At 40.1% G+C, this 12271-nt stretch overlaps 1 protein-coding gene across 20 annotated transcripts in view; it reads right to left on the bottom strand.

Annotated features, from left to right (window-relative positions):
- Nucleotides 1-12271, bottom strand: part of NRCAM (neuronal cell adhesion molecule) — a 287278-nt gene that overhangs the window by 53546 nt on the left and 221461 nt on the right. For all 20 annotated transcript variants that reach the window (XM_008071489.1, XM_008071493.1, XM_008071494.1 and 17 more), the window contains 3 exons: nt 11874-11985; nt 8601-8785; nt 6977-7108 (listed from right to left, as the gene is read on the bottom strand). In XM_008071489.1, coding sequence (XP_008069680.1) covers nt 6977-7108; nt 8601-8785; nt 11874-11985 — 429 coding nt within the window. The remainder of the gene's footprint in view (nt 1-6976; nt 7109-8600; nt 8786-11873; nt 11986-12271) is intronic.

Raw genomic sequence — 12271 nt, 5'->3', positions numbered from 1 at the left:
CCCAAGTCTTGTATCACTGGGGCCTTTCTGACTCACACACCCTCAGTACTGTGCACTCACTGCCTTAACAAGGCATGATAGGACACAGAGTGGCATTTCTGGAAATCAGTTCTCTGTCAGCTAGCTATTCTTAGTACTTTTGGATTCTGAAGTTGGGCGCTCAGTGCTGGGACTCTTCAGGAGATTCTTGGGGTCTACATGTGCCACCTGGACTGCATCTGTGTGTATATGCCAGGCAAGAGTACAGTGACTAGGTATTTTAGAATTGAGGCACAGGCAGAGGTCTGGACTGAATCTCTCTAGATAAGTGGCAGACTGTGTGAGAAGAGCTCCTCAAATTCCTTGAGTATATTGAGTTTTTAAAAGTTATACCATCATGTGATATTTAATGTGTAAAGTGTTCCAATTCTGGAGATCTGTTACACAATAATGTGAATATACTGAACTGTATGTACACTTACAAATGGTTAAGATGGCAAATTTTATGTAATGCATTTTTACCACAATAAGAAAAAAAGTTATATCATCATGAACATGGAGGACATAACTCAGTTAACAAAGCCAATAGGACAATTTTCTCCAAGTGAAGACTCATCAATCACAGATATAATCATGTCAAAAAGCTTCTCTGTGGCTCCTTATTGCACTTTTCTTTGCTATCAACCCTTTAGGAAGATATTCTTTGCCTAAAAAGTGTCTGACTATATCTGCTTTATTTATGCTAAATGGTGCAGTCTTCAAATATTTATTTTTGACCAGGTGTTTAGGAATAAAACAAACCCTTTAGGTGAGATCTCTCTCCACAGGGGTTTGGGCTACATTGTTCTTAAGTACTTATTTAAAAAATGCAAACAAAACCTGGGAACTGTCACAGTGACATAAGGAGGCTCAGTTGGCAGCTGGACACAGAACAAAATCACGAATGCAGAGACATTTCAAGCCTTTGGACACTATGGGCTGGTTACTGGATGGGAGTAACTCTCCACACGCAAACCCAAGTGATCCAAAGGAATAATAATTAATTCTGGGAATAATCAACTTTATTTTCTGTAAATGAATGCTGTAGAAAGAAATTTAAAAACATAGAATCACCACATAAGCTAAAGCCTCAAAGGTAAGGACCAGAACTGAGGCGGTGGCCTTCAGAAAATGCTTTCTTTTAACTTAACTCTCCTGACATGCTGGTTCAAATGGTAAATGCTCCCAACATTTAGATAATGATGATGATGATGATGATAATAATAATAATACCTCCTTACATGTATTGAGTACTATCAATCTTTAAAATGTAGCCAGGTGTGCTAATAATGTGAGTCTGGTGAGGTGACTCACGCCTGTAATCCCAGCATTTTGTGAGGGTGAGGTGGGAGGACTGCTTGAGCCAGGAGTTTGAGACCAACCTAGGCAACATAGTGAGACCTTGTCTCTACAAAAAAATAAAAAAAAATTAGCTGGGCATGGTGGCATGCACCTGTAGTCCCAACTACTTGGGAGGTTGAGGTGAAGGATGGCCTTAGCCCAGGAGCCTGAGGATGTGGTAAGCCATGATCATGCCACTGAACTCCAGCCTGGGTGACAGAGTAAGACCCTGAATTTAAAAAAAAAATGTTTTTACATCTATTGAATAATTTTATTTAAAAAAGAACTTTGTGAAAACGGTTAACCAGATAGTGTCATATGCATTTTGAAGACGAGAAGCTACAAATAGGAACATAATGGTTTGTTTAAGTGAAATCAATGCTCAGATTTTCCAAGTTAGTCAACTTCATAAATGTTTCCTAGAATCAGAACACTTGATGTCCTGATGATGCTGAACAAATTTCTGGATGAAAAGTTACATCTTCCTCTTCATCTACTTATTCTATCCTCTTATGAAGGGGTACCAACTGAGCCCCTTAGTTTTTCAAAAAAGAAGAAGGAGGCTGCTCAATGGAACCCAAGGAATATCTTGAACTAGTCCTCCATCCCCTGGCTGCTTACTTGTGTTATTGGCTTTCAATCTCTCCCAACAATGTAAGCAAAATATATCATTATGGCAGAAGGAGGTTTTGTGTCCATCCTCATTCTCTTAGTTCCTTTCTTTCCTGAGAGGAAAGGGGTCTTCTGGCATAAAAATGGTGTGATCATACACATGTTTTGTTTCACGCAGAAGAGTCCGAGAGACCTAACACAACTCACGTAGAAAACAAAGATCTGTAAGTGTTAGACTCTCCTGTTGCCTCCTGGGACAGAGACAGGAATGACAGTGGCCATGGCCTTGGCCTTGGGAACTACCACTAGGATGGCAGGGACTCTCCTATGGTGAAGACAGAAAGGAAGAAGCAGCAACTTAGGAATGTCCACCTAAGGGTGAGTAGGAACTTCTAAAAGGTAGCTTCCTGGTGAAAGCAGGAAAATGCTTAGCTCCATCCTGCTGATAACAAGTTCATTTTCTTTCCAGTCCTGGGTTCTATCTTACCACCTGCCCATCACACAGTAAAATCAAAGTTCTCTTTTGGTAACAGTTCTCTGCAGTTGCATTTCTTTTCCTGACCTCTGTAGGCTGCTTCAAACATACCTATTTTAGGTGGTGTGGGCAAATTCCATATTTAATAGAGCCTGTTTTTTTTTTTTTTTTTTTTTTGCTTCAAAGTTTTACATAACCTGGCCAGTCCTGGGGAGAGGGAAGGAAAAGTTTTAGAAGATATTGAGGTAAAAGTCCAGATGCTTTCAGAGTTAATTCTTTAAGTTTCCTAAAACAGTAGATTCCAGGTCTGAAATGCAGCCACAAATCATTAACATCGCATTTTGCTAATAACCCAAGTCCTACCCCTTCTTCTCTCTGATTCTGCTTCCCCTTTGACAGTATTTGTGTGTACTTGGCCGCCAGAATTTGCAGAGGCAGGAGGAGACCACCAGTGTCCTTAGGTGATCACCCACAAGTCAGGAGTGGGGGGGGAGTTGTGTATCTGGCAGTAGGGTCTCCTGACTGTGTCTCTGTTGTGCGGCACAGGTGATGAACTTTAGGCATCTGGTGGCAAGAGTGCACAACTCCCTGCACAATGGTCCTGCACAGCTGTTTCCCCGCCTCTCACCCTCAGCAGCTGGTCCACCCACAGTTTCTGAAGGCTTTTGGGTAGGAAGTGCTGCCAGCAACCAGCTCATGCTCCCAGCTAACTTCTGGGGCCTACGCTAGTCTTCCTACGAAGGTTAGGAGTGCTTACTGTGCTAATTCAACACCACCGCATACCATGGCAGACTTTGCCCTTGGTTCCCACCCTTGTCTCTCTGTATCTCACCACCCTGTACCCTCATATTGCCAAATGAATCTGTGGGTGCACAACTCAGCCAAGTGCAGATGAGAAACAAGCACCGGTCTCCTGTTTCCAGAATGGTCCCCAAACCTCAAAGGCAATTATCTAGGGGCCTCTAAATTCATAGGGCAGCTACCAAGCAGGGTGGAAAAGGAAGAGGCACAGGCTCCTCAAATTTTTGCTGATTTTTTGGGGCAGTTTTCCTCTTCATTGACTCATTTTAGCTCAGGGGAGTTGAACATGTAGTGGGGGCATGTAGGGCTCACGTTGAAATTATATGTCTAAGACTTAGCTTCCACCTAAGAGGTCACTCAGTAGAAGCTGTAGATGGGTTGGCAGTGGGGAATAGCTATGCCTTTGCAGTATCATCTGTAGGGCTGTGCAAGGGCCCTGACAGCCTATCACCTTTGAGATGCCCAAACAGTAATCCATGCACTTTCAGCATGGCCACCAGATGTGGAGAAAGACCCTTTCAGGGAATCCCTACATCACCTCAGTGCCAGCAAACAGCAACTATTGGCAGCACTGTGGAGCAGGGCTGGGTCCCTTGTTTTGCTGCCATGCTGTGTGGTGTTCCTCTCATGTGCCCATCAGAGTGATTGCTATGAAGGACACCAGAGGCTGAGGGACCTTGGATCTGTAGGAGTTGTAGAGTTCAATTCCAATTATATCTACTCAGTCATTCTTTTTTTTTCTGTCTCAAGGAGACTTAAAGAATACTTTTGGGAAGGAAGAAATGAGCTTATCTGAAATCTGATTTGAGAGATTTTTGTCCTAACTATTTCTGCTCTGGACCTAATCTGATGATTTAGCATTGAGTGGAAGAGACTAACTTGTCTCCCTGGGACTCCTGTTCCCTGCCCCAAAGCAGGCCTTTTGCAGTTGTCCACCCCACAAAAATTTTATTTAAATCGGGAGTGTTTATGAGTACATTTTCAAAGCTTTCAAGGCAACTACAGTTATTAGGTTCCCTCAGAGCTATAGACTGAATTTTTGTATCCCTCCAAAATTCATATGTTGAAACTTAACCTCCAAGGCAATGGTATTAGGAAGTGGGGTCTTCGGGAGGTGATTAGGTCATGAAGGCTCCACCCTCGTGAATGGGATTAGTGTCTTTATAAAGGGCTTGAGGGAGCCTGTCGGTCATGTGAGGACACAAAGAAGGCAGCATCTGTGAGGAACAGGCCATCATGAGACACCAAACCTACTGGTAACTTGATCTTGGACTTTCTAGCCTCCAGAGCGTGAGCAATGAATTTCTATTGTTTGTAAATTACTCACTCTTGGGCACTTTGTTATAGCAACAGGAATGGCCCAAGACAGCTGACTTGGAAGGACAACAAGCTGAGAAAATCAGAAGGAAAGATCAGCCTCATTACTTAATCTCCCCTTGCTTGTGTCACCCACTTGCCTGTGTCTCAATTTTCCCTGCTTAGGATTGATTGCATTCTGGCTGCTGAGCTCAAGCATTTATCGTTTCAGCATTTTTCAGCTCTCCCCATTTTCCCTACTAAATGACTAGAGGGATCGTCCCCTCCATTTGTTAGTTTCGCTGAGTCTAGATCTCAGGTGTACTTTTAACCTTTCATAAATCGACACAGACTCTCTGAGCTGTTAAACATGGTGCAAAAGTGCTGATCATGTACCATCATTTCTTGCCACTGCGTATGCATTCCTAAGAAAATAAAATATTGTACCATAAAACTCTTTTTTAGTTTTGGACTTTCTTCCACCTTTTAACTTCGTTTTCATTCAATTTTCCTAAGAGTGGCAGTAGCTTCCATACAACCACAAAGTACTCTCTGCAGTTTCTCTTTGTCTTGATCATGGTTAAAATTGGGAACTGCAACATCCAAACGCCATTTGCTGGCCTCTTGAGTATCTGTCTTCTCTCAGAAATATACTTTTTTTTTTTTTTTAAACAGTAAACCGGCTGGCTCTTTCAAAGTATCTGACAACTACTGTGCTCTGTGACACAAGCAAACTCCCAATAAATACTGGCATAGGGTGTGATGACTCCATCTAACACTGCAGGTGTCAGACACTGATGGTAAGAAACAGGGTCTTGTGCCATTGCAAATCTGCCAGCAGTTTTTGAATCTATCTTAGGGGGCACAGTGCATGTTGCTTCAGGAAAGTCAGTTCAGCGGACCCTTTGGTTACATAAAAGTAGAACCGATATTTGATTCTGACTTGGAGGTGATCGAGAGCCCAGCTGCTCCACATCAGAAGGCCGTGGGTGGTCTTTATTGAGAATAAAGAACATCTTTGCAGATGATCATTCTATTGATTGGGAGGATGAACCGAAGGCTGGGTTTGATGCAGAAATTGATCTTCTCTGTCTCTGGATCTAAGAGGAGGTCTGAACTCCAAGGAGGGGAAAATGCTGAAAGAAGTCTCCTGTTGGCAGTAGCTTGTGGTAGGAGGGGTGGGGGAAGGGGAGGGCTCCTGAGCTTCCTATTCATGGCCAGGGCTTAGGAATTCAGGAGCAGTGTGGTACAATATTCATTTAAAGAATTTTTTCTTTGCTGTAATTCTCTTTACTCTCCCCATGCCTTTAACCAGGTTTTTAAAGACCGGTCTTTGCTGTGACTTAGTAGATTCACAGAAGGGCCTGTGGCCACACTTTGGGGTCTGGTGTGGCCAGCATAGTGGCAGCTTGGAGAAGTTGACTAATGAGAAAGAACAAGGGGCAGAGCTGCAGAGCAGGGCCACTGCTGACTGGGTGACAAGCACAGCCAGGGTCATATATCACTCAAGGATGATCTCAGCAGAACTGAGGGAGGGAAACTAGTCAAAGGTGGAGGGTCCTACACACGATTGGGGTCCTGTGGTATTCTCTGGGTATTAAATGGGATGGTAACTTGTGAAGACTGGAGAACTTGGGAATATCTGGCTTAGGACTGAAATTCTTAGGAATTAAAACCCTTTACATTAAGACAGCTGTGCTTCTTTTTTGTTTTTTTTGAGTTGGAGTCTCACTCCATCACCCAGACTGAAGTGCATTGGCATGCTCCTGGCCACTGCAGCCTCGACCTGCTGAGCTCCGGCAATCCTTCTGCCTTAGCCTTCCAAGTAGCTGGAACTACAGGCTTGTGCTACCACGCCTGGCTAATTTTTGATTTATTGTGGAGATGAGGTCTTGCCAAGTTGGCAGGCGGGTCTCGAACCCACAGGCTCAGGCAATCCACTCACCTTGGTCTCCCAAAGTGCTGGGATTACAGACTGAGCAGCTGTGCTTCTTCTTCTTGTTATACCCACTTTCTCTATGCCTAGTCTCCCCACCCACCTCCTCTGACTCCCATGGTGTTTCCACAAATCACCTGATGTTTTGAACAAAGAAAATAATTTGAACTATTTGGTGATTTTTTTTTTCTGACCCTGTCATTCTTCCTGTCACTCATGTAAAACACAGACGAAATATTGACAAGTCCCAATGAACACATATCAATTATGTTAGTAGCATAAACTATTCAAAGGTATAATATGTATCTTATGGTAATAAAACGCTAAAGGCTATTTGGTACCTCTGTTGAACACACACACACAGACACACACACACACACACACATGATTTCCTTCTTTAGCTTGAATTATTTTGTTTTTTAGTCACTATTGTTCACCATTGAGATGGAGATATGCTTTGAAAATACTAGCAAGCAGAGCCAGTCAAAGCAACTTACTTTCTATTGGGACTCCATTTGTTAACCAGCTAATGTTGGGTTTGGGTTTGCCATTAGCTCTGCAGATCAGGGTTCCATCCTCTCCTGGGGACAGCACGAGATTTTGAGGTGCCATGATCCAGTATGGAGCCGCTTTATTGAAGGAAGTAAAAAAGAAGACCAAAAATCTCAATCAAATAAGTATATTTCAGTAAAATAAATAAATAAAAATAAATAAAATAAATCAATAAACAAATAAATATTTCAGTAAAATTGAACTATTTTAATAATAAAAATAAATACTTTGCAAGAAACTTGTTAATCTCATCTTTTCAAGTTTATAAGTGATGCTTCAAAGAACACTTCAGATTTCAAAAGAATGTTTAGAGATTCAGTGACATATATGCATTACTAATATAACTGATACAAAAACAATTGTCTCATTTTGCATTAAAATTAATCAGACATCAAAGAGGTGACAGACTTATCTAAGGTTGTAGAGCAATTTACAGGTACAGATAGGGCTAAGAAGCATGAATTTAAACTCTGAGCTCTATAGAATACATATAACTATAAAAATAGGAAGCAATTAAAAAAATTTATCATTTCTGAAAAATTGCAAAGGTAGTATTCAGTGTTTCCCTACATCCTTCACTCAGCTTCCTCTAATGTGAGCATCATACATGACCAAGGTATAGTTGTCTAAACAAAAAATTAACACTGGTCTAAACAAATTTTTGTCTAAACAAAAAATTAACCAAACTATATACTCTGTTAGAATTTCCCCAGTTTTTCCACAAATATTATGTTTCTGTCCTAGGATCCTGTCCCAGATGCCATGTTGCATTTACTTGTCATGTCGTCTCCTTAGTCTCTACCAAGCTGACATTTTCTTGGTCTTTCCTTGTCTTTCATGACTTTGACACTTTTGAGAGTACTGGTCGGTTATTTTGTAGACTGTCTCTCAGCTTGGATTTGTCTGACGTTTTGTCATAATTAGCCTACAGTTATGGGCTTTTGAGAATACCACAGAGGTGATAGACCCTTCTCATTGTACCATCCCAGGGAGTATATGATATCAACGTTATTTACTGTTGGTGATTCATCACTTGAATAAGGTGTGTCTGCCACTGCAAAGGGACTGTTTTCCTGTTCATTAGCAGTGAGTCACTAAGTCCAGCCCACAATCAAGAAGAAGGGGAGTAAATGCCATATCCTTGAGGAAAGAATCTGTGGGCATGTGTTGAAACTACTCCAGTAATTAATTTTGAGGAAGACAGAAACACTTTAAAGCTATGCAAATATCCTGCTTCTCCTTCAAGTTTCATCCACTAATTTTGGCATTCATTGGTGGATCTTGCCTGCAGCAGTTACAACTGTGGGATTCTAATGGTGATTTTCTATTTCCCTCATTCCTTCTACATTTATTAATTGGAATTCTTCTGTGAGAAAGATTAGAAGGAGTAAAGTTTTAACCTGATTTAGATACACTATAAATAGCAATGAGAAGAGACTCAAGGTACATGAATACTGACATAAATTTACATTTATCATTATAGGAGAACATAATAAGAAAGACATATCTAATTGAAGTTTCAGGGCCTCTCCTGAAGGCAAGAGGAATGCATTTTAAGCAGCGGTATACCTTTAACTGTCACAGAAATGGTATGATGAATGGCTCCTAATGCATTTTTTGCTATGCATTGGTAATTTCCAGAGTCTGCTTCTGAAACGTGTAGGATCTGTAGCGTTTTCTTAAAGTTCTTATAAAATGTACGGTTGATGGGTAGTATTCCATCTTCTTTTATCCAGTAAATAACTGGGGTAGGCCTGATAGGATAAATAAATAACGATGTTACCAAAAAAGTCCATTTATGACTGCTTTTGAGGGTGAATTTTGATGCCAGTTTATAATAAATCTTTATACAACGATGATAAGATCTAGATATTTAAATTAGCACCAAATTTTTATCAATAATGCTCAAAGCTTGACATTTTCACATAATCAGAACTAGATTAATTTGTGGCACACCATAATCTTTGACTTCTGTGAAGCAGTATACATGCTAGCATGTGTTGCTTTACTGAAGGGGCCTATTTTCTCCAAAGTTCTGGCTAATGAGGAACTCTTGGAAATGTTTACTGCTTTGAGGGTGAATTTTGATGCCAGTTTATAATAAATCTTTATACAAAGATGTCAATCAAAAGAATCATCACTAAATTAATGATGCTGAATTATAATTTTTAATCAGCTTGTATTAAAAATGCACAGAGCTCTTTCTCTGTAAAGAGCTCTGTACGTTTTTAATACACATATCTGTGTCCATGAACCTTTGTACACATTTCTATATCAAATGGAAGAATTTTTCTATTTTATCACAGTCTATCTGATGATGTGAGTTAAGTGGTAAGGACTAGCATTCTTTCCTTAGTTTTATTATTGGAGATATTTACAAATATTATTATACCAATTGATAAGGAGTGAGAAAACTTACGTATCGTTAATACCATTTCTCATCCAACTGTGTTTCTTATTAAGTCATGAAACATGGAGACAGATGAAAAGCCAGAATACAGACTTGGAGTTAGAATATCTTCAGAATCTCAGCTCTGTCCTTAAATTTCTCTCTGATCTTGGATCTCTGAACTTTTTTGGGCCTCAGTTTCCTAAGTTGCCTTGATGGGATAATAATGCTTGATCTAATGACTTTAGAATGTTTTCACAAGGATGAAATAAAAACTCATTCAGCACAAACATTTCCTCAGCACTGAACCATATACCAAGCACTGAGCTGTGTGTTGGAAAGATGATGAAATAAAATACGATCCAAGCCCTCAAGAAGATCACAATACTTTTCAATAGAAATACTAGTATATTAATTGACTGTAAAATTGGCTTTAGTTTGTTTGGTTGAATAAAAATAACCGTGCATATATACCTAATGAAATAGCCTCTACAATTAAAACATGCTGTAAATATAAAAAGAAGTAGAAGGCATGAAATCATTTAAAAAAACTGAAGTGTTACACACATGTGGAATCTGAGAACATTTTGATGCTTCCCTATAGTCAGACTGATCAGCATCTCATATAATCTGAAGGTGAGAAGGGGGTGAAGATAGAAGCATAATATCATAGTTTGAGCCCTTAAAGCCATGACTTGTTTTGGAGGCCAACTACTCTACTGAGTAGTTGTTAAGAATTAGAAATATTTTGATTCCATGAGACTAATTGTTGTTGGTTTGTAAGTGATAGAGGTCCAATCTTGGTTTTACAACATTCCAAAGAGTTTTGTGAGATCTCCAAATACCAACCATATTGTAGTTTTTTGTGTACTATATCATTTGTGGGAAGAGAAGTTACTGCATTGTGAGAATGGGTACTTTTGCTCTCAAAAGTTGAAGGTTGGCAGACTCCATTTACACAATGATGATGAAAATTGGAGGGTTTTTTTTTTTTTTTTAAATCCTGGTGGAAAAGATGGATTTTTGACCTTTTTAAAAGAAGGTTTTTGGCCAGGTGTGGTGGCTCATGCCTGTAATTCCCGCACTTTGGGAGGTAGAGGTGAGAGGATTGCCTGAGCTCAGTGGTTCGAGACCAGCCTGGGCAACTTGGCAAGACCTCGTCTTTTCAGTAAAACAAAAAATTAGCCAGGTATGGTGGTGCACGCGTGTAGTTCTACCTATTTGGAAGGCTGGGGTGGAAGCTTCGCCTGAACCCAGCAGGTTAAGGGTGCATTAGCCATGAGTGTGCCACTGTACTCCAATCTGGTGAGATTGAGTGAGATTCTGACTCAAAAAGAAAAAAAAAAGGTTTTGCAAGTTTCCAGTTGCTTAAGGAACTGAATAATGCATGTGAGTGTGATTTACTGACTTGGCCAGCAGGGGCCTCCATGTGCCTCCTGAAGTAAAGTCATTTTTTTTTTTTTTTTTTTTACAATCAGTATTTTTTATTATGATGTTGTGGGGTACAGTTAAGGGTTAGGTATATAAAGTCATTCTTGTATTCAGAAAGGATGTGAGACCAATGAGCTACCAGGTCAAGGACAGAGCAGAGATCACAAGTGAGGGCAGCATGTTTCTGAAATTCCACTCCAGGTTTTCAGCAGATGTGCCCATACCAGTGATACTTGCTCCATGCCAGGCATAAGATGGGGACTATATAGAAACTCGTCTGTAAAGCAGACCTAATGTAACAAGTTGCTCTTATATCTGGCCAAGGCCTCCTGCAACTCCTGTCAAATGCAAATCAGTTCTGGGTGGCTTTAGTTTTGAGGTATGCACAGCTGAGACATTTCAAGAATCTGGGCTTGGTTTTATGACCTGCTGATAGGTAGTAGTTGAAGCGACAGTGTGCTAGTTCTAAGAGGAGGCCCCAAGAGGCCTTGTGCACGTTTATTGTTAGGAGAATAAGTTAGAATGAGATCGCTTGAGGGACATGAGAAACTTGTGGCCAACAGCTTAGTTGCCCCCGCTAACAGCCAGCAGAGCCTAAGTGCTATAAAACCCACAACTGAACCACCTAGCAGACACATGCGCACCCTGAACCGAGATGAACTAAACCTAGCCGGTTACAGTACAACTGCCCTGCAGACTTTTGGACAAGTGACTAATAATAAATAGCGATTATTTTTAAACTGCTAAGTTTTGAGGTGGTTTATTACAAAATAGTAAAACAATCAGTCAATTATAATCATAGCAATCATAAAGTGATTGCTAATACTCATTTCAACATGAACATTATTACACCAAATATTTTGACAATAATATGAGATTCATATGATCTGCTTTGAAAATAATTACTACATTTTTCTTGAATTAGTGTATGACTATGACTCTTCCTAGGATATTAATATTTCTCTGCCAACCTACTATATTTTCATAAGAAATGTACATCAGGACAGAAAGTGTCAACTCACAGTCCTTCTGCAATGCACTCTAGTGAAAGCACATTTCCTCTTAATTCCTCTTTGTTACTTGCATTGCCTTCTGGAGTTAGAAATGTTGGTGGCCTGTCTTTACTTGGTTTAGCTGCAAACAAAAAAGTCAATATGCATGAACACTTACAAATATGTATTTCTAGAAACACAGTTCACTCTCAGAAAAGCTGTCTAAAATTCGAATCCCTCTTCAAAGCTATTTAACATTGATTGTAAAATTTGTTAAGCTATATGTATACACTCTCTGCCTTACAAGTAGCCATCATTCAGTTACCCAGGAAGAGAAACAAGTTTGGTTGCATAAGACCTGATAATAAGGACTGCTTTCCTTTTGTATTTTTCCTTAATTTGGGGTAGGTTGGGGTACAAATTTTCTG

The sequence above is a fragment of the Carlito syrichta genome, unplaced genomic scaffold, assembly GCF_000164805.1.
Source record: "Carlito syrichta isolate Samal-C Ts95f unplaced genomic scaffold, Tarsius_syrichta-2.0.1 Scaffold314339, whole genome shotgun sequence".
Lineage (NCBI taxonomy): Eukaryota > Metazoa > Chordata > Mammalia > Primates > Tarsiidae > Carlito > Carlito syrichta.
Note: the sequence above shows the minus strand (reverse complement) of the source record. Positions and strands in the feature narration are given on the sequence as shown.